The sequence below is a fragment of the Macrotis lagotis genome, chromosome X (assembly GCF_037893015.1).
Source record: "Macrotis lagotis isolate mMagLag1 chromosome X, bilby.v1.9.chrom.fasta, whole genome shotgun sequence".
Classification (NCBI taxonomy): domain Eukaryota; kingdom Metazoa; phylum Chordata; class Mammalia; order Peramelemorphia; family Peramelidae; genus Macrotis; species Macrotis lagotis.
The window spans coordinates 683,401,243-683,420,290 of record NC_133666.1 but is presented as its reverse complement, the minus strand read 5'-3'; the positions used below and the strand labels follow the sequence as shown (position 1 = coordinate 683,420,290).

At 41.8% G+C, this 19,048-nt stretch overlaps 1 protein-coding gene across 6 annotated transcripts in view; it reads left to right on the top strand.

Moving 5' to 3' along the window:
- Nucleotides 1-17,070, top strand: part of CMKLR1 (chemerin chemokine-like receptor 1) — a 61,589-nt gene extending 44,519 nt beyond the window's left edge. For 5 of the 6 annotated variants that reach the window (XM_074206062.1, XM_074206061.1, XM_074206063.1 and 2 more), the window contains exons 2-3: nt 7,046-7,165; nt 11,368-17,069. In XM_074206062.1, coding sequence (XP_074062163.1) covers nt 11,371-12,483 — 1,113 coding nt within the window. In that variant the 5' untranslated portion in view covers nt 7,046-7,165; nt 11,368-11,370 and the 3' untranslated portion in view covers nt 12,484-17,069. Of the gene's footprint in view, nt 1-7,045; nt 7,166-11,367 lie in introns of all 6 variants that reach the window. The other variant, XM_074206066.1, reaches the window with a different exon arrangement.
- Nucleotides 17,071-19,048: the final 1,978 nt, after the last annotated feature.

The following is a 19,048-nucleotide window of genomic DNA, read 5'->3' as shown; positions in this document are numbered from 1 at the left end:
AGGTAGGCCTCTACTTTCCTTTTATTATTAGTGTTACCGCTGGTGAGTGGCATGGCCTAGCAACAACAACCCTATATTATAAAGGAAAAGAATCTGAAGGAGGGACCTCAGACACCATCAAGCCCAGCCTGTTTCTAATTAGGAATCCCTTCTACAACATGCCCAGCAAATGGCCATCCAGTCTTTCCCAGACCTCCAAGGAAGGTAAATAGCCTCTCTCTCCAAAGATATTCCATTTATCCAGGTTTGAATAAATCTATTAGTTGGAAAGTTTACATTCAACCCAAATCTTCCTAGAAGTCCATCATAAAAAGTCAAGTCCGTCTTCTATGGGACAACCTTTCAAATACATAAAAACAGCTAGGAAGGCACCATCGAGCTTTGATCAAGGAGTTAGGAGACTCGTCTTCCTGAGTTCAAATCTAGTTTTAGATGCTTACTAGCTGTGTGACCCTGGGCAACTCACTTAACCCTATTGGCCTCAGCTTCCTCATCTGTATGAGCTTGAGTAGGAAATGGCAACTCATTCCAGTATTTCAGCCAAGAAACCCCCTAAAGAAAGTCACAGAGAGTCACAACTGAAATAACTTAACTACAACATCCCCCTCTGGGTCACTTGCTCTTCTCCCCCCCCGCCCAAGTCTCCTCTAGGCTAAACATTCTCAGTTCCTTCAACCAATCTTCATTTGCCATGACCTTGAGGTCTGTCAAACATCCATGTTTGCCCAATATATGGGAGAGGATATGATAGCTATCTTCGAGATATGTGGAGGAAGGATTAGTCTTCTTCTTCCTGGCCCCAGGAGGGCAGAAGCAGGAACAATGGGGGGAAGTCGCAAAGAGACAACTGGAGACTGGATGTTAGGAAGCACTTCCTTATGGTTTGAACTCTTCCCAGAAGGAATGAGCTGCCTTAGAAGTCAGTGAGTTCTCCTTCCTTGGAGACTTCAGACAGAGACTGGATGGCCACTTGCCAGGTATGTTATAGAGGGATCCCTTTCATGTATGGGCTGCGTTAGATAGTCACTAAGGTCTCTTCCCACACCCAGACTCTGTGATTCTCCTAGGAATGCTCTCTACCTGGTAACTATCCTTTCTAAAAAGTGGGTGCTGGAAACAAGTATTGCATTCCAGATGGCTTTCAGCTGGAATGAAACTAGTAGCTGATGGACAAGATGGCAGAAAGAACACTGGCTCCGAGAGGCAGAAGACTTGGGTTCATATACCATTTGATGCTTATTGATGTGGGATCTTGAGAAGTCATTTAAGCTCTGTGGACATTAATTTTCTTATGGGGGAAAATGAAGGGGCTTCTGAGATCCCTTCCAGTTCTCAATATTTGATCCTCATTCTTGGAATAGATACCCTTCTCTTAATGGAGCCCAAGATTGTATTGTTTGCCTGGAGTGCCATATTGCATTATTAATTCCTATTGAGTTGGCAGACCACTCTAACCTCTGTATGGTTCAGATCAACTGCTCTCCAATCACACTTCCTCTAACCAATTCTTATGAAATTGATTTTTTGAACCTAAGTATAGGACTTTACATTCATTCTAATTATATTTCATCTCCTGGGATGAAGATGAGTTCTCTCACCATTATATTCTGACTTGCCTCTCTCTAAGACCATAAATTATAAAGAAAGGGCTGACTTGCATTGATAGAAGGAGTTTTTTTATCTGAAAATTCTATATATGAAAGAACTCATATCCAGTCCCTATTCCTCTTATATTTCATCTCATTATTTACATTTATTCTACTCAGGTTCATTTACATTGATTTGGTTTAAGATTCTGTGTGTGTGTGTGTGGGATCCCTCCTCTTCTCATTTCCCCTTCAGGATTTTTATTGAGTAAAATTTGGTTTCAGATGACACCAAGGGAAGTTAGCCTGATGGTGTGTAAGGAGATCTTTCAGGTCCCCTCTGACTCTTAATTCCATGCACTGATGGCTCAGATATTAGGACAATCATTGGGGGTGGGGTGGGGAGAGGGTGCTAAAAAGAGGAGATCTGACAGAGGGAGACAGCAACCCAAGGGAACAATGAGAAAAGGGAGAGAATCTCCTCAGATTTTAAGGGTGGTTTTAGGTTAGATGCTGAAGTCTAGCAACAATTCTCTTCTAGCTTCTAGAGAGCAAGACTTGAAGTTGATGGTTTTGAGCCTCTATACGCTAGTCCAATAAAACCTTTCCTTGTCATTGAGACTAGGTTTGAGAATCAAAAATTCCTGGGTTGGTTGGCATCCCAGGGATTGTTTTCTACCCAAATTAAGAGAAGCAAAAGTGTAGGGGAAAGATGCTAGGAGTGAGTAATCTTGGCAAGAAATTCTAGTCCTGGGTTCTAGGTCAGGGTGCAAATGAACTATGTGACCCTAAACAAGTCCCTCAACTTCTCTAGGTCCATGAACTGAAAAGAGTGGATCTGGTAACCTTTGAGGGCCCTTCCAGATCAAATCTATAACCATATAGCTGTTGTTGTTCAGTCACTTTTTTGAGACAATTGACTTTAAGTGACTTGTCCAGGGTCACACAGCTAATAAGTGTCTGAGGTTAAATTTGAATTTAGGTCATCTTGATTCTAGGGTCAGTACTTTTCTGCCACTTAACTACCCCTGTTTGTTCATTTTCAAGTCCTATCTGATTCTTCATAACCTCCCCAGTTCACATTACAGATGAGGAAACTGAGGTAAATTGGGTGAATCAGGGTCACACAAAAGCTCTTATGAATAGCAGCAGCTTCACAAGGAGCCTGAACTCAGGAAGATAAATTCGCTTGACTCCAGGTCTGGGGTTCTGTGAATTATGGTGTCACTAAGCTTCCCAATTCTATGACTAGATGACTCTAAAGTTCCTACCTATGACCTTCTCTTCCAGTCCTAAGGTATAAGGATCTAATGATTTTGTAAAATTTAACCCTCATGCTAATTCTGTGACATAGGGAGGATGGGGATTATTGTACCCATTTATCAGATGACACAATGGAGGCTAGATAACACATCTAAGATTACAAATTTCTGACAGAAGGGAACAGGACTCAAATCTCCTGACTTGTGGGTCCAGATCTATCACATCATTTGATGGCCTCCTAAGGTAGATCATTCTTGGATCTTGTGTTTGTCAGCATACTTATGTTCCCCCTGCCTATAGAGGCAGTGCTGTGTAATATTGATGGATCACTAAATTAAGAAGACCTGTGACCAGCCCTGGAGTCAGGAGACCAGAGTTCAAATCCAGTCTCAGACATTTGACAGTTACTAGTTGTGTGACCCCAGGCAAGTCACCTAACTCCAAATGCCTTGCCCCCTTAAGAAAAAGATATGTTCAAATCTTTTCTCTGGGACTAAGTAGTTGTTTGATCTTGGGTTTATCAGTTAATCCTTCTGAACCTCAGTTTCCTTGTATGTAAAAAAGGGATATTGGACTAGATGGTCATGATCCCATGAATGATCACCATTTTCCAAGTCTTCTAGGATCAAAACATCAGAATCGTCTTTGACTCTTTCTTCCCACATCCAGTTAATTGCTAAATCTATTCAATTATCTTTCTACAACATTCCCCTCACCTGTACCCCTTCTCTATTCATGAAGTCAAGACACTAATTCAGACACCATCAACTTTACTTGCACTATTTTAATAGCCTACTAAGGCCTCCCTGCTTCCAGTCTTCATTTCCAATCCCACCTCATACAGTTGCCAGAATTGTCTTCCTAAGAAACAATCCTTATTCTTTTGCTCAATGATCTTCACTGGCTCCCATTTTCCCCTTGAATAAATGGGAGATGCTTGGATTTAAGACCCTCCACAATCTGAGTCCTTTCTGGTCTTATTTCTATTACCCCCTTTCATGTACTCTATATTATAGACAAAAGGGGACTGTTCAAGGGGTAGTTAGGTAGCATAGTGGATAGAGCACCAGTCTGAGTCAGAAGGATCTGAGTTAAAATTTGACCTTAGTTATGTGACCTTGGATAAGTCACTTAACCCCATTGCCTTGCAAAAATTAAAAAAAACATGCAACACACAAAATGGATCGTTCAGCATTCCATGAATTTGATCCCCAATCTCCTATCTCTGTGCATTTCCCAAGGTTAGGCACCGTTCTCTTCATTATCATCTTTCAGAATCTTTCTATTCCTTCAAGGCTAAGCTCAGGCATTTCTTCTTCCATAATGTTTTCCCTGATCCGTCCTACAGGTAACAATAATTTCTTTCTATTCAAAATTTCCTACTCTGTCTGTATAGCACCTTCTAAGTAATAGGAAAGCTTGGTAGTTCAGTAAGTGGAGCATTGGGCTGGAAGTCAGGCAGATCTGAGTTCAAATCCAACCTCAGACACTTATTAGCCATGTGACTCTCAGCAAATCACTTAACCCCTATTTGCCTCAATTCCTCACCTATAAAAGGGGAACTCACCAGAAACAGGCATGGTAAACCACTCCAGTATCTATGCCACAGTCCAGACAAAAAGGAGGCAACCCCTGCCCTCAGAGAGTTTGCCTTTTGTAGAGGGAGCCAATATGCATAGTATATTATACACTGGCTGGCTGTGTGACCTTGAGAAAACACCTTTTTCCTTCCCAGACTCAATTTCCTGCTCTGTAAAATGAAAATCTCCGAGGTTTTTTCAGCTATGGATCTGTGAGCCTCTCAGGCTAATGCAAGCTCAGCATATACTGAGATGGGTTCTCCTTTGCCTTAATACAGTCCAATCTCCTATGGTCTTTATCTACAGTTTGTATTCCTGTCCTCCAACCCCTGCCAGACCCAACCAACTGTAAACTAGCTGAGGAAGAAAGACTTTTTCTTTGAATTCTCAGGCACCAAGAGGTCATGTGTGGATTGAATTGAACTGAATTTCCACGGATCAGGACTTGGTGCCGAACTCTCCAAGATATTAGAGATCCAGACTCCTTAGGAAAGGCATGTCTGGCTTAGCCTAGGGAAGGACCACATGTTAGTCATTCCACTAAAAATAAATGTGACCCAAAATAACCTCAAATGCCTCAGAGCCCCTTCCAGCTCATCCAGGGGAGGTGGGGGTGGGGGTGGAGGGAAAGCAGCGGTTGGGGAAACATTCCTCAATTCTTTCCTTTCAGCAACATTTTTGAGCTTCCCTTCCTGGACTCAGCATGTGCTGCATCTGCTCATTTCCTCTGGTAGCTAAGGCAAGTCCTCCTCAGAACCTCCTTCTTAGAGATAGGCCCTGGAAAAGCATATGGAGGAGGAGGATGGGAACACGGGATCTGGGATGGATCTCTGCGTCAACCCCTCACTTTACAGGTGGAAAAACTGAGATCCAGGGAGGTCAGGTCATCTGCCCAATGGGTGTCAGAGACTAGATTTGAACACAGGACCTCTGAATTACTCTTTTGATCTTTGTCTCAAAGGCTGTGACTCAAAGCTATCATTAGCAAGGATTCTATCTGATACAAATCCATTTGGGGGTGGGGGCAGAAAGCATTTTCACCATGAGTAGAGTCATCTTGGAAGAGTTTGGTCCTCGTCCTCTTGGTTGGTTGGTTGGTTGGTTGGTTCGTGTCCTTCATTATTGAATCGGTTAAGGGAGAGATGAAGGGATATGCTGCCGTGACAGGATTGGCTACTTGCCCTTCGACAATGTGATGGTGATGTGGTAAATTGGAGAGGTCAGAGGGCCTGGGTAGAAATCCTACTTCTGATGCTTAGGGCAGCTAGATGGCACAGAGCATGGAGCACTGGCCTTGGAGTCAGAGGACAGGAGTTTGAATTCAGCCTCAGACATGTGCTAACCGTGTAACTTTGGGCAAGTCATTTAAACCCTGATAGCCTCAATCCAGAGCCATCTCCAGTCATCCTTATTCCTATCTGACCACCGGACCCAGATGGCTCTGGAGGAGAAAGTGAGACTGGTGACTTAGTACAGCCCCCCTCACTCCAATCCAGTCCACATGCTTGTCATGGCATCTTCACCCTGATGTCATGGTCTTCTTTGAGAATGAAGGACAAGGGGGTGGCTAGGTGGTGCAGTGGATAAAGCACCAGCCCTGGAGTCAGGAGGACCTGAGTTCAAATCTGGTCTCAGACACTGAATAATGACTTAGCTGTGTGGCCTTGGGCAAGCCACTTAACCCCATTGCCTTGCAAAAACAAACAAACAAAAAAACAAAACAGAAAAAAAACCCAGAGAATGAAGGGCAAAAAACCTTAAAACATCTGATGCTTATGAACTCATGATAGCTGGGCGTGATAGTACATAGAGCACTTTACCAGAAGTTGGAAAGACGAGTTCAGGTTCATCCTCAGACATTTGCTAGCTGTGTTATCTTCAGCAAGTCACTTTACTTCTATTTTCCTTATCCTTAAAATAGGGATAATTATAATCCCTATTCCATTCCATTTCCCCAGTTGTTGTGGTATCCAGTGGCATATTCATAAAGCACCTTGCACAGGTGGAACCTAGTAGGTACCTAATAAATGCTCATTTTCTTTCTTCTTGCTAGATGGCCTCTGAGGTACCTTTTGGATTTGGGGATGATTCTATGTTGTGTTCATGAATGGCCAGTAAAAATTTGGGAAGTAAGATGATCCAACGATTAGGAAGAAACAGCTCAGGATAATTCTAGGTAGAGATGTGTTGAGAAATGTTTAATAGTCACCTCTCTGGAAAAAAGAAAAATGTACACAGGATACACTTTAAAGTTTAATCATTAGCTTTTTCTCCATCATTTCTTAGTCAAGCCAATCAACAAAATGCTAAATTAAGTTCTGATTTTTAGCATTTGCCAGCTTTTTAAAAAATTTTTTTTTTTTATTTTTGCAAGACAATGGGGTTAAGTGACTTGTCCAAGGTCACATAGCCAGGCAATTATTGAATGGCTGAGGCTAGTCCTGCAAATTTAACAATCAGCTCTCAGGAGCTGGTTACGACTGGCTGGGTCTCAAGTTGTTTATAACCACGTGTCCATTAATGTATTATTTGGAGTCTTTCTCTTAGGTTGAAAAAAGCCACTATCTCCCAAGTTGAAAATAATTACTAAATCTGGTTTTGCATAATAATTGACAGGAATCGGAGATGGGATGACCCTGGGACGAGACAGCGAGAGCGATTTCAGAGTCTCAAACTTTGGACTTCCTTTGTTCCAGTTGCCCTATTAAGATTTATCTGGCTACTTTGAACTCCAAGGTAATACTCAGCATAATTGCTGATAATGAAAATAATGAGAATCCTTGCTCTTTTGCCCTTCACTTGGAGTTTCCTGATAAAAAACCCCATTGCTTTAGGATTTAGAGTTGGAAGCGACCTCGGAGACTGTCCATCCGACCCACTCATCTCATCAACAGTACAACAGTTGATGTACATATGGTATTTAAAATGTTACAAAGTGATGCCATTTATCAACTCCTTTGATCCCTCCACAACCAGAACCTCTGTCTAAGATTTGGGATTATCGACTTTGCCCAACACACTCCAGGAGATTTGTTGGCAGGAAGGGGTGCACACATTGTTATTGCTGTTTTATAAAGTAGGAGCCTCAAAGCAATTTGTAAAATGAAGGGATTGGATTAGATCAAAAGTTCTCCGAGTGTGGTACTGGGATCTCTGGGGGTCCCTGAGATTCTTCAGGGGTTCTTTGAGGTCAAAATTATTTTCATAATAATTCAAAGATGTTTTAACTTCTAATTAGGGTAGCTAAGTGGTGCAATGGATGTGGTGCTGGGTCTGGACTCAGGAAAACCTGAGTTCAAATCTAACCTCAGATACTTTCTAACTGTATGACCCTGGGCAAATCACTTAATCCTATTTGCCTCAGTTTACTCATTTGTAAAATGAGCAGGAGGAGGAAATGGTAAACCACTCCAGTATCTTTGCCAAGAAAACCCTCAAGTGGGGACATGAGGAATCTCATACAACTGAAATGATGAAATAATAAAAATCTTGATTGATATATTCTCTATCAACAAAAGGTCTTTGGGATAATAAAATCACTTTTAAGAGTATAAAGGGGTCCTGGGACCAAAAATTTTGAGAATCATAATATTGGGTGATCTCTATGATCCTTCTGGCTTGAAGACTATGATTCTATGAGTGAGCTATATGACATTGGGGGAATCACTGAACTTCCTAAAGTCTCAGTTTCCCATTTATTTATTTTTTATTTTTTTACAAGCCAATGGGGTTAAGTGACTTGCCCAAGGCCACACAGCCACGTAATTATTAAGCATCTGAGGCCAGATTTGAACTCAGGGACTCCTGACTCCAGGGCCAGTGCTCTATCCATTGTGCCACCTAGCCACCCCAGTTTCCCCATTTATAAGGTATAAGAATGGATTGAATTGACTTCTGATGACCCTTCCATTTAAGTCAGCAATTCCATCATCTTTGCAATACAACTATTAGACCAGTAGCCCTAACTCTGAATTATAGATTTGAATCTTGACTCAGCTACATGCTACCTCTGTGACCTTGGATAAGTCATTTACTGTATCCAATACTTCACTTGTGGGTGTCACTTAGCTCTAAATATATGACTGTATCCTATAAGAAGGGATTCTGTAGAAGTTTTGTTGATATAAATCAAAGTTTCATACATTTAAATCTGGAAGAGACATTCAGAGGGACAGCCATCTCATTTTTAGGATGTGAAAGCTGAGATCCACAAAAGGAATGTGATTTTCCCCTAATCCTACAGTAATAACAGATTGGGGATTGGAATGCCGGTTCTCTGTTGTAAATCCCAGGCTTTTCCATTATCCCAAAAAGAAGGTATAAAACTTCTGAGAGTCAATAGGAAGGAATGATAGGTGGGGGGTCTAGAGCTGATTTTCCAGGTCTTCTGCTCTGTAATAACTAAAGGAGGGTAGAGGAATGAGAGTCCAGTATGTTTGTGTGTGTTTGTGTATGTTTGTGTGTGTTTGTGTGTGTGTGTGTGTGTGTGTGTGTGTGTGTGTGTCTAAGTAGTGGTTCCTGTATGGTCTTTGCTGAGTGAGAGTCAGTCAAACCAATCAAAAAGCATTTATTAAAAACTACCATGTGGGGGCAGCTAGGTGGTGCAGTGGATACAGCACCGGCCCTGGAGTCAAGAGTACCTGAGTTCAAATCCGGCCTCAGACGCTTAATAATTACCTGGCTGTGTGGCCTTGGGCAAGCCACTTAACCCCATTGCCTTGCAAAAACCTAAAAAAACAAAAAGCAAAAAACTACCATGTGCCAGACTCCTTAAGAAGTACTGGAATAATGAAGAAAAAAACATAAACAATCTTTGCCTTCAAGCAATTTACATTTGAATGGAGAAGACAATGTCTACATCAATAGACATGTAGCATATGCTCTGGAGTGTGGGCAGCATTGCCAGAATCAGATTGAATTATAATTGGGAAACACTTAACAAAAATAGATAAAAGTACAATAGAATATAGTTAATGTTGACATGTGGTTTTCTAAGTCAATACGCCTTCTGAAGATGTCCTTATTTACAGTTTAGTGGTTTACTGTTCTGGAGCTACTATCCTAATGGTAGACCAGGTCTCCCCAGAGCATTGCCACCCTATCTCCCCCCAAGATCTAAAGGTCTTTTGTTTGTTTTCGTGGGGCAGTGGGGTTAAGTAACTAGCCCAAAGCCACACAGCCAATAAGAATCAAGTGCCTGAGGTTGGATTTGAACTCAGGTCCTCCTGACTCCAGAGACTATCCACTACACCCCTTGCTGCCACGAGAAATGGATCTTCTTATGTGTAGTTCATGAGTCCCCACCAGTATGCTCTCTTCCATGATTATCATTCTAAATAAATTAGTCAGAATTCATTAGCTGTTAGGATTATCTGCTAAACTGGTGTAAGAACAGTTGAGACAAAATAGACCCCCCACTCCCAAATTCTATGATATACTCTCTGCAAAATACCTAGAAGAAAGTAGGTTAAAATTTAGAGAACATATCTGGCATACAGATAATTCACTGATTCCTTTTTCTTTTAATCTCATTTCTTCCCTTTGTATGAGTGGGGGAATCTCCATGAAATGCCCCTTAAGCATGTATAGATTTTCTGATGGAATCCCTGTAGAGTCTTTTATTATTATTATTATTATTATTATTCATTTAAGACAATGGGTTAAGTGACTTGTCCAAGGCCACACAGCTGGGTCATTATTAAGTGTCTGAGGCCGGATTTGAACTCAGGTCCTCCAGACTTCAGGGCCGGTGGTCTATCCACTGCACCACTTAGCTGCCCCTGTAGAATGTTGAAACTTCCATTCTTCAGTGTGCTTAGTTTATTCTTGGACTCTCCATGAAAACAATGCTCCTAGATGTTCTGGGACACTGCTAAAACATCAATGGGAAGCCCAAAGTTATATATTGAAGTTATATATTTCCTCCTCTGACCTTAGAAGAGAGACTGGGGCTAAGGTTGAGGCCAGGGCTGAGTCGCTTCCCCTCCCTCACCCAATCTTTTTCTCAGAGTTTTGCCTGGAAGACTTGGAGAAACCCGAATTCTCAGGTTCTGAACTGCCTTGTTAGAGTAGACTTGAAGACTTTTCTAGGCTAATACCAATACAGTTCCTTTATTATTCTATTTTACTTTATTTTTCACTCTATTTTCTGTTGTTCAAGGTCTTCTAAATTGATCAAGGATCTTTTCAATTTGATCTAAAGCCTATGATTGATTGATTGATCAAATAGGAACGTGTAGGCCTTGGTCACACTTCAGACTGATTTTGAGTTCTCCAAAGAAGGCATCAGAACATAGCATCTCATCATGTAATAATCGAATGATTGACTCAAGTGACCTACACACATACCCTCCCTCCCCCTCAGTTTACTGGAATATGATTGCAAGAAGGCCCTATATATGGGATAAAAATAAAAGCATAAATGCATAGCATTTTTTCCCTCTGAGTTTGCATTCTAATAGGGGAAGAAAATACTACCCAAAAGAGCTGAAAAGCAGGGGGAATGAGGGAGGTGAGGACCTACTGCAGGAGCATGGTTTTTCCCTCCAGAGGTATTAGGAACAAGGGTCTGGAGGAGAATGAAGGCAGGCCAGTCTTGGCCCTTCCACAGAATGAAGGCATCAGAAGGAACCCATCAATGGGAGAAAGTAGACAGTTCTTGCTTGGCAAAGACCATAGTCCTGAATCTTGGATGATTCTCCAGTGAGATTCCAAATTGTCCTTTCCCCAGTGTCTCATCCTTGATAATTAACATTCTTCCATATTTACAAATACTTGCCAGATAGAGGAAAGAGAGTCATTAAGAAGGTTAGAGGGAAAAAGTACACAATACTGAGACCTTGTTCAGATTTGAGTGGGCAAGGGAGTATGTAGTAGGTGTTTGAGGAATATTTTCTGAAAGAATGAATGAATGAATGAAATATGTCTTTTATTTGCAGACAATGGATACTGACTATTTCAACTTCAGTGATAACTACTATGACTATGATGGTGATGGGCTTGTCATAGCTCCAGAAGAGTCAACCCCCAATGATGATGGGATTGCCAGGATATTCCTGGTGGTGATCTACAGCTTAGTCTGCTTTCTGGGACTCTTGGGGAATGGCCTGGTCATTGTAATTACTGCTTTCAAGATGAAGAAAACCGTTAACACTGTCTGGTTTCTCAACCTAGCCGTGGCAGATTTTTTATTCAATGTCTTCCTCCCAATTCACATTGTCAATGCCGCCATGGACTACCACTGGATTTTTGGGAAGGTCATGTGTAAGATCAGCCACTTTGTGGTGATCTACAACATGTATACCAGTGTCTTTCTACTTACCACCATCAGCTTTGACCGCTGCGTCTCTGTCGTTTTCCCGGTGTGGTCCCAGAACCATCGGAGCATCCGACTAGCTTCCATTGCATGTATAGCCATCTGGACCCTGGCCTTCTTCTTGGGCTCCCCATTCTTGGTTTTCCGAGACACAACTATGCATCAGGGCAAAATCGTCTGCTTCAACAACTTCAGCCTGATGGCCAACATCTCTCATCCCCACCAGTTCCATTTGGCCCAGGATTCGGTCACATACATGAGGCACGTGATGGTGACTGTTTCCCGGTTCCTGTGTGGATTTTTCCTGCCTGTGTTCATCATCACAGTGTGCTATCTCATCATCGTCTGCAAGTTGAAGCGGAACAGGTTGGCCAAAACCAAGAAGCCATTTAAAATCATTGTGACCATCATCATCACCTTTTTCCTCTGCTGGTGTCCTTACCATACCTTATACTTGCTAGAGCTCCATCACACCTCCATGCCAGCTTCTGTGTTCAGTCTGGGGCTGCCCTTGGCCACAGCTCTTGCCATCTCCAACAGCTGCATGAACCCCATTTTGTATGTCTTCATGGGCCAGGATTTCAAAAAGTTCAAGGTGACCATCTTCTCCAGGCTGGTCAACGCCTTGAGTGAGGACACCACTGCTCACTCTTCCTTCATGAGTCACAGGAGTATCACTAAGATGTCTTCTGTGAATGAAAGGTCTTCTATGAATGAACGGGAGACGGGCATGCTCTGAGTCTCACCTCAGGACTCCTCAAGGTCCACAGAGGCAGGCAACTACCTTTGGCTTTGGCTCAGCCAGAAAACCTCTAATCTGCCTAAAGCCAGAGAAAAACTATATCTGGCTGCCACGTTTCCATTAAGGTGGGCGAATCACTTAGCTGGTGACTCATTAAATTGGATGAAAGAGCATTAAGCTCCATGAAATCAGGGCACTATTTGGCCAGCTTGCTACCTTGTCTCGCCTCTCTGTGGCCTGTGAGCTAATATAGTGGATTAAGGAGATTGGTCATGCTGAACGTGAGTTGATGCTGATCTTAAGAATGTCTAAATGAAAGAGGACTTGGAGATTATCTTTGCAAGATGAGGACCGTGAGACCCAATAAGGACATGTGCACGGTCTAAGGTCATTTGATGGCAAAGAGGACTGGAGCTCAGATCTTTCCAAGTCACTGACATTGCCTGCTCTTGAATTCACCCCCTTGGGGGGATCATGGGTGTTCTGGAGCCTTAAATGAGGAAAGGACTGAAGAAAGAATAAGGACAGTCTCTGAAAAAAGACTCTGCAGAGCTCCTCTGTGGGGCTTGATTGAGTACTTTCAATAATGGGATCTTATTCAGGGCCCGTGATGAGGAGCATAATATGAACTCTTCCCTCCTTGGGAGTGACCCAGTGATTTTTATCTCCAGCATTGGCTTATGTATAGGCAGCTTAACCTATGTTAAAGGCACCACCCTCCCCCCATGCCAGCTTATTACACTGCCTGAGATTTACAAACCAGAATATAAGCTCCCTGAGGGCAAGACTTGTTCCATTTTTGTTTGTGACTTCCCAGAACTTGGTACTGTAGGAATGTTTGTTGAGTTGAATTATTCCATCAGAGTCATAGAATCTCAGTGGTTGATGGGAACTCTGAGAGTATTTAGAATTTTAAAGTTGGTAGAGACCATTCTTCATTCATTCTTTCATTCATTCAACAAACCCATCAATTTCAACTGTCTCATTTTTTCCTGATAAGAAAACTGAGGTCCATGGACTTGTCCAAGGTCACACTTAGTAGTAAGTTGAGGACCCAGGTCTTTTGACTCCAAGACTATACCATACAATTTCCTGGTCTAATCTAGACTCCCTTAATCCAATCCATTCTTCACCAATTCTAATTATCATTCTCCTTTGGGTTAAAGCTTTGCCTCTAAGGAACAATTGGTTCCAATTCTATATAAACTCTTTGGAAAAATAAGTGGAGACAGAACTCTGCCTAACTCCTTCTGTGACACCAATATGGTGCTGATACCTAAACCAAGAAGAGTTAAAAACAGAGAAAGAAAATTATAGACCTATCACCCTGCTGAATATAGATGCAAAAATCCTAAATAAAATCTTAGTAAAACGATTAAAACAAATTATCACTGGGATAATACATTATGACCAAGTAGGATTTATCCCAGGAATGCAGGGTTGGTGCAATATTAGGAAAACTGTTAGTAGACTCAATTATATCAACAACAAACCCATCAGAAATCATATGGTCATATCAATAGATGCTGAAAAAGCTTTTGACAAAATACAGCATCCATTCCTACTAAAAACACCAGAGAGTGTAGGAATGAAGGGATTATTGCTGAGAATAATAAGCAGTATCTATCTGAAACCATCAACAAGCATTATATGCAATGGGCATAGGCTAGCGGCATTCCCAATAAGATCAGGGTGAAACAAGGGTGCCCATTATCACCACTACTGCTCAATATTGTATTAGAAATGTTTAAAAAAAAAAAAAAAAGCTTTGCCTCTAGGAGACCCCTGTCAAACCATGGATATGTTTCCTGGTTGGGTAGTGCAATAATCCAGGAACACCCACTATCATGTCAGCATACTTACTTTTTAGCCTAATTTGAAATGAAGAGTGATAGAATCCGGGATGGTGATTGTGAGGACATTGGTAATGGTAGGGGGAGAGGAAAAAGAAGAGGGGAAAGGAATAGATGAGAATCATAAAGAGTCCTATGATAAAGAGTAGCATCAGGGGTCTGGGTGATTAGAGTTTGGGGGTAAATGCTGAGAAGGGATCGAGGGTCCTGCCGGATTATGAGAGATCATGAAAAATAATTCCCTCTTAGTCCATGACACAGCAGTGTCTTTTCCTGGGATAAGGAGGTCACAGAACCACTAAGAGGTCACCTGTCCAACCTATGCCTCATGGAGGATCTTCTCTTTAATATTAAGGACAAATGGTCAGGCAAGCCATTCTAGTCATTCTTTGCCTACAGAACTACAGGTCCTGCCTGAGGCAGTCCATTCCATTTGGTGATACCTCTTCCACTTCACTCATTGACTCAACTCTCTGGCCATCCCCCCCTTTTATTCCTCTCCCACCCCCACTTTTCAGATCACTGATATGGGCTATCTTCTTGTCTCTTGATTATCCTTGTCACCCTCTTCTGAATGATTTCTAGCTTATCTGTGTTTCTTAAAATAAGATGCACAATTCTCCTGGAAGCTCCTCCACCCACCCTGAGCAGAATAACCATTTACCTGTGGAGTCTGAGTTTGCCTGCTAGTACACAGCCCCCACATTGCCTCAAATAACCATTGCTCACACCCCTGCTGACTCATTGACTTACTCCTTCCCTGACATTGCCTTAAAATAACCCTGGTTCCTTTTCCCCCTTCTTTTGACTTCTTAAAAATCTCAACTTGGGGTTTAGACTAGTTAGAAAGAGAAAAAACAGAAAACTTTTGACAAATGAAAAAAAAAACTATTAGGAATAACCCACAAAGAAGTGACAGGTGCAAAAAATAAAATTTTTTAAAAAAGAAGTATTGTTGCCGTGGGGAAGGGTTTATTAAACTGGAAGTCAGTCCCTAGGGATTATAGATTCAGAGTTTGAAGGAAGTTCAGAAGTCATTAGCCCAAACCCCTCATTTTATAGATGAGGAAACTGAGGCCCAGGGAAGTGACTTTCCTAAGGTCACATCGTTAGTGTCAAAGGAAGAATATGAACCCAGATTCTCTTATTCCAGAGGAATCAGTGACATATTGCTCCCTTGCTTTTGCCCTAGGCTCAAAAACTGTTACTAATTTACTCCCATAGAGAGGGACAAAGTCAAGAGAACTAAAGAATCCACCTCCATCATTTTGGGTGTGTCCTTTGTTTTGGATTAATGAGAGGACATGGATGGGCAGGGATAAATGGGTTGCTATCTTCATCATGGGGGGGACTCTACATATTACTGGAATGATCTTAATTTGAAAGATTCAGAGATGACTGAAACTGGAAGAAAATATAGAAACTCTCTAATCCAATTGCCTTCATTTTATGAAAAAAGAACAAAAGCCTAGAGAGGAGTGACCTACTCAAAGTTACATGATTAGTTTAGTAGAACTGGGAATCCAACCAAGGTGTTTTGACTCCTAATCACCTTCATTGAATGTCGGAACTGGAAAAGCCTTCGGGGATCATCGGGACCACATTATAACCAGGGAGAACAAGAAAATTGTCTACTTTTTAATAATAAATCATGATTGCTCATCAACCCCAAATTAATTTTGTATTGACTTTGCAATTAGTTTTAAAAACCATTAGACCCAATGAAGAAAATCCATTTAGGTGATAGTTTCTTTTCTCTGTGCTTGTGGGGAAACTGAAGGCTATAATCCAATTTGAGATAGGAAGTTTTGGGATGTTTTTGACCCTGTGATCAAGGCCCCAGAGGTCTCCCCAAGATGCATAAATGCCTACAGGATGCGAAGGCCAACCTGAGCCAAGACCTCTCTCTCTCTCTCTCTCTCTCTCTCTCTCTCTCTCTCTCTCTCTCTCCTAAATCCCAATCTTGTTTATTTTAGAACATGGTCTCCTGGGAAGGATTTTCATTTTTCCTAAATATTTGATCACAAATGCCACCTCATTGACCAGAACTTGGTGACCAACATGGAAATGTTTCCACTGAAGCATCAAATGTTCCTGATGTTGTATGAACATTGGTGACTCATACATCATTTGGAGAAGAATTTTTTCCCTTCCTCTTAAAAATTATGATTTTCATGTGGTTAAGTGTTTGTGAAAAACCACACCTTCTGCCTGCCTGCAGGGGTGGGGAAATTCAACTAATGATTCCATTAATACATGAAAGTCTCATCATTCTCTCCAAGTGACTGAAAGGTTGCCAGACTGCAGGATGCTTTAACTAGAAGAGCCCAGGAGCTATGCTAATGTCTCTGAGCACAGCAAAAAAAGAAGAAAAATGATCTACTGTTGAGCCTAGTCACTCCCTCTAAACTAGCTGGGGTTCTGGGTTTTTTGGGGGGTTTCGTATCTCTAAGCATATCAATGCTTCTTTAATAAAATGTGCTTCTCCAGGGTCAGTGGGGCCAAGAATGTCATTCACCGTTTAGCATCTTGTCAGTAGTTACTTGAGAATAAAAATCAGGATTGGCCTCAGATGCTTCTTGTGTGAGGACCTGACTCCTCCAGAGTTGACTCATACCTGCCTCTAGTTCCTGGCTCCTTGAATAACCCAAATCATGGACTGTTGGGCAATGCTGTATTAAAACAACTTTCTACCTTCACACTCATTTCTTCACCCCTCTCCCTGATTTTTCCTACTTGGGAAAGAGAAAACCCTTTCAGTCTGATATTAGAGCTATGGAATGAAAGCATCTAGAATAGTAGAGTTGCTAGGGACCTAAGATCCAGGGTCCCCCCCACCCACCCAGATAAGCTAGCCCAGATTTAAAATTCTTTATTGGAGAACCTGAATATTCACAAACACAAAAAACACACATAACTTATGAGCCCCCACCAGTGTGTTTACTTTGAATAGTCAGACTGAAGACAAGATTAGTGGTAAGCAGAAATAAATGATGAAATAGCACAGGAAGAAAAGTAACAATACTTTTCTGAGTAAATCTGGTATATACACTGTTATAAATTGTTCATGAATACTTAGTCCAGAGTGATTAAAATGTTTTTTTTTTATTAAGACATCTTAATAAATGGCACATCTCTCTCAAGGCGGGGGGGAATCCCGGAAATGTTAGGTCTTATATGAAGTTTGAAAGTTTTGCTCCTTCATGCCAATCATTGACTGGGGTCACAAATCTGATTGTTACATTCATCCCCATGTGTTTTCCCCTCCCTGCTCCTTATATTACCTCCTTGAGCATGCACAAAAGAGAAGGATGCAGATCCTAGGTTAACTTAGAACTAAGTGGGGCAGACCTGGCCTAATTTGGTGTTTTTGTGATCATTTAGTCTATGAGAGGAATATGGGGGTGTTTGGATCCCCAAGAATTGTTTCCCTTCCTCTTAAAAAATATGGTTTTCATGTGGTTAAGTGTTTGTGAAAAACCACACCTTCTAAATCTTTTGTCTTAACTCACACATCAGCCCATAGGCAACATTACAGGCAGACTTCAGTCTTTGTAATGTAAATGAACAATCTTCCTTCACATTCTTGTGGATGCAACACCCCTATATTCCTCACATACACTACCAGATACAAGCATCATCAGAGAAAGAACTGCTACAGCTGCTACTGCTTGTCCTTCATTCTTTTTTCCTTTTTTGTTTTTTGTTTTGCAAGGCAATGGGGTTAAGTGACTTGCCTAAGGTCACACAGGTAATTTTTAAGTGTCTGACACTGGATTTGAACTCGGATCCTCCTAACTCCAGGGTCAGTGCTCTAACTGCCCCTTTCTTTCATTCTTGAAGAAGAGGATGAAATCAGGGAGATGATGCCATGACATGGATGTGGACTGGATTTGAGTGAGGAGGTGCTGGGTTGTCTCCAGCCTGACTTTCGCCTCCAGAGCCAGCTGGGTTCAGTGACCAGATCTGGATCAGGACAACAGGAGATGGGCCTGGATGTGAGTCAATCAGGGTTAAGTGATTTGACCAAGGTCACATAGCTGAGGCTGGATTTGAACTCAGGTCCTCCTGATTCTATCCACTGACCCATCGAAGAAGTAACATATCCAGAGGGTATATGTGTAGTTGTGCATTGGGAACATATGCAGTCACAGTACATGCATTGAGGGCCACGTGAGTAGAGTAGCTGTGTGACCATGGACAAATGATTTAACTCTATTTGCTTCTATTTCCTCATTTGTAAAATGAACTCAAGAAGGATATGGCAATTGGGGTGGCTAGGTGATGCAGTGGATAGAGCACCAGTCCTGGATTCAGGAGGACCTGAGTTCAAATCCAGCCTCAGACACGTAATAATGACCTAGCTGTGGCCCTGGGCAAGCCACTTAACCCCACTGCCTTGCAAAAACCTAAAAAAAAAAAAAAAGAAGAAGGATATGGCAAGCCCCAACAATATTTTTGTCAGGAGAACAAAATAGGATCACAAAGACTCAGACACTGCTAAAGCAACTCAGCAACAAACTCTTAATTTTCCCCCAACCCTCCTTTTTTTGGGGAATCTGTCTGTTCTCAAAATCTTGACTGAGATGAGTTTTTCCATTCCAAAAGAGAATTTTTGCCTCCAGGAACCAATCTTTTTGGAATGTCCAATAGACTAGGTAGCACTCATAGGCATTAACTCTCTTCAATCTCATTCCTGTTCACTGTGG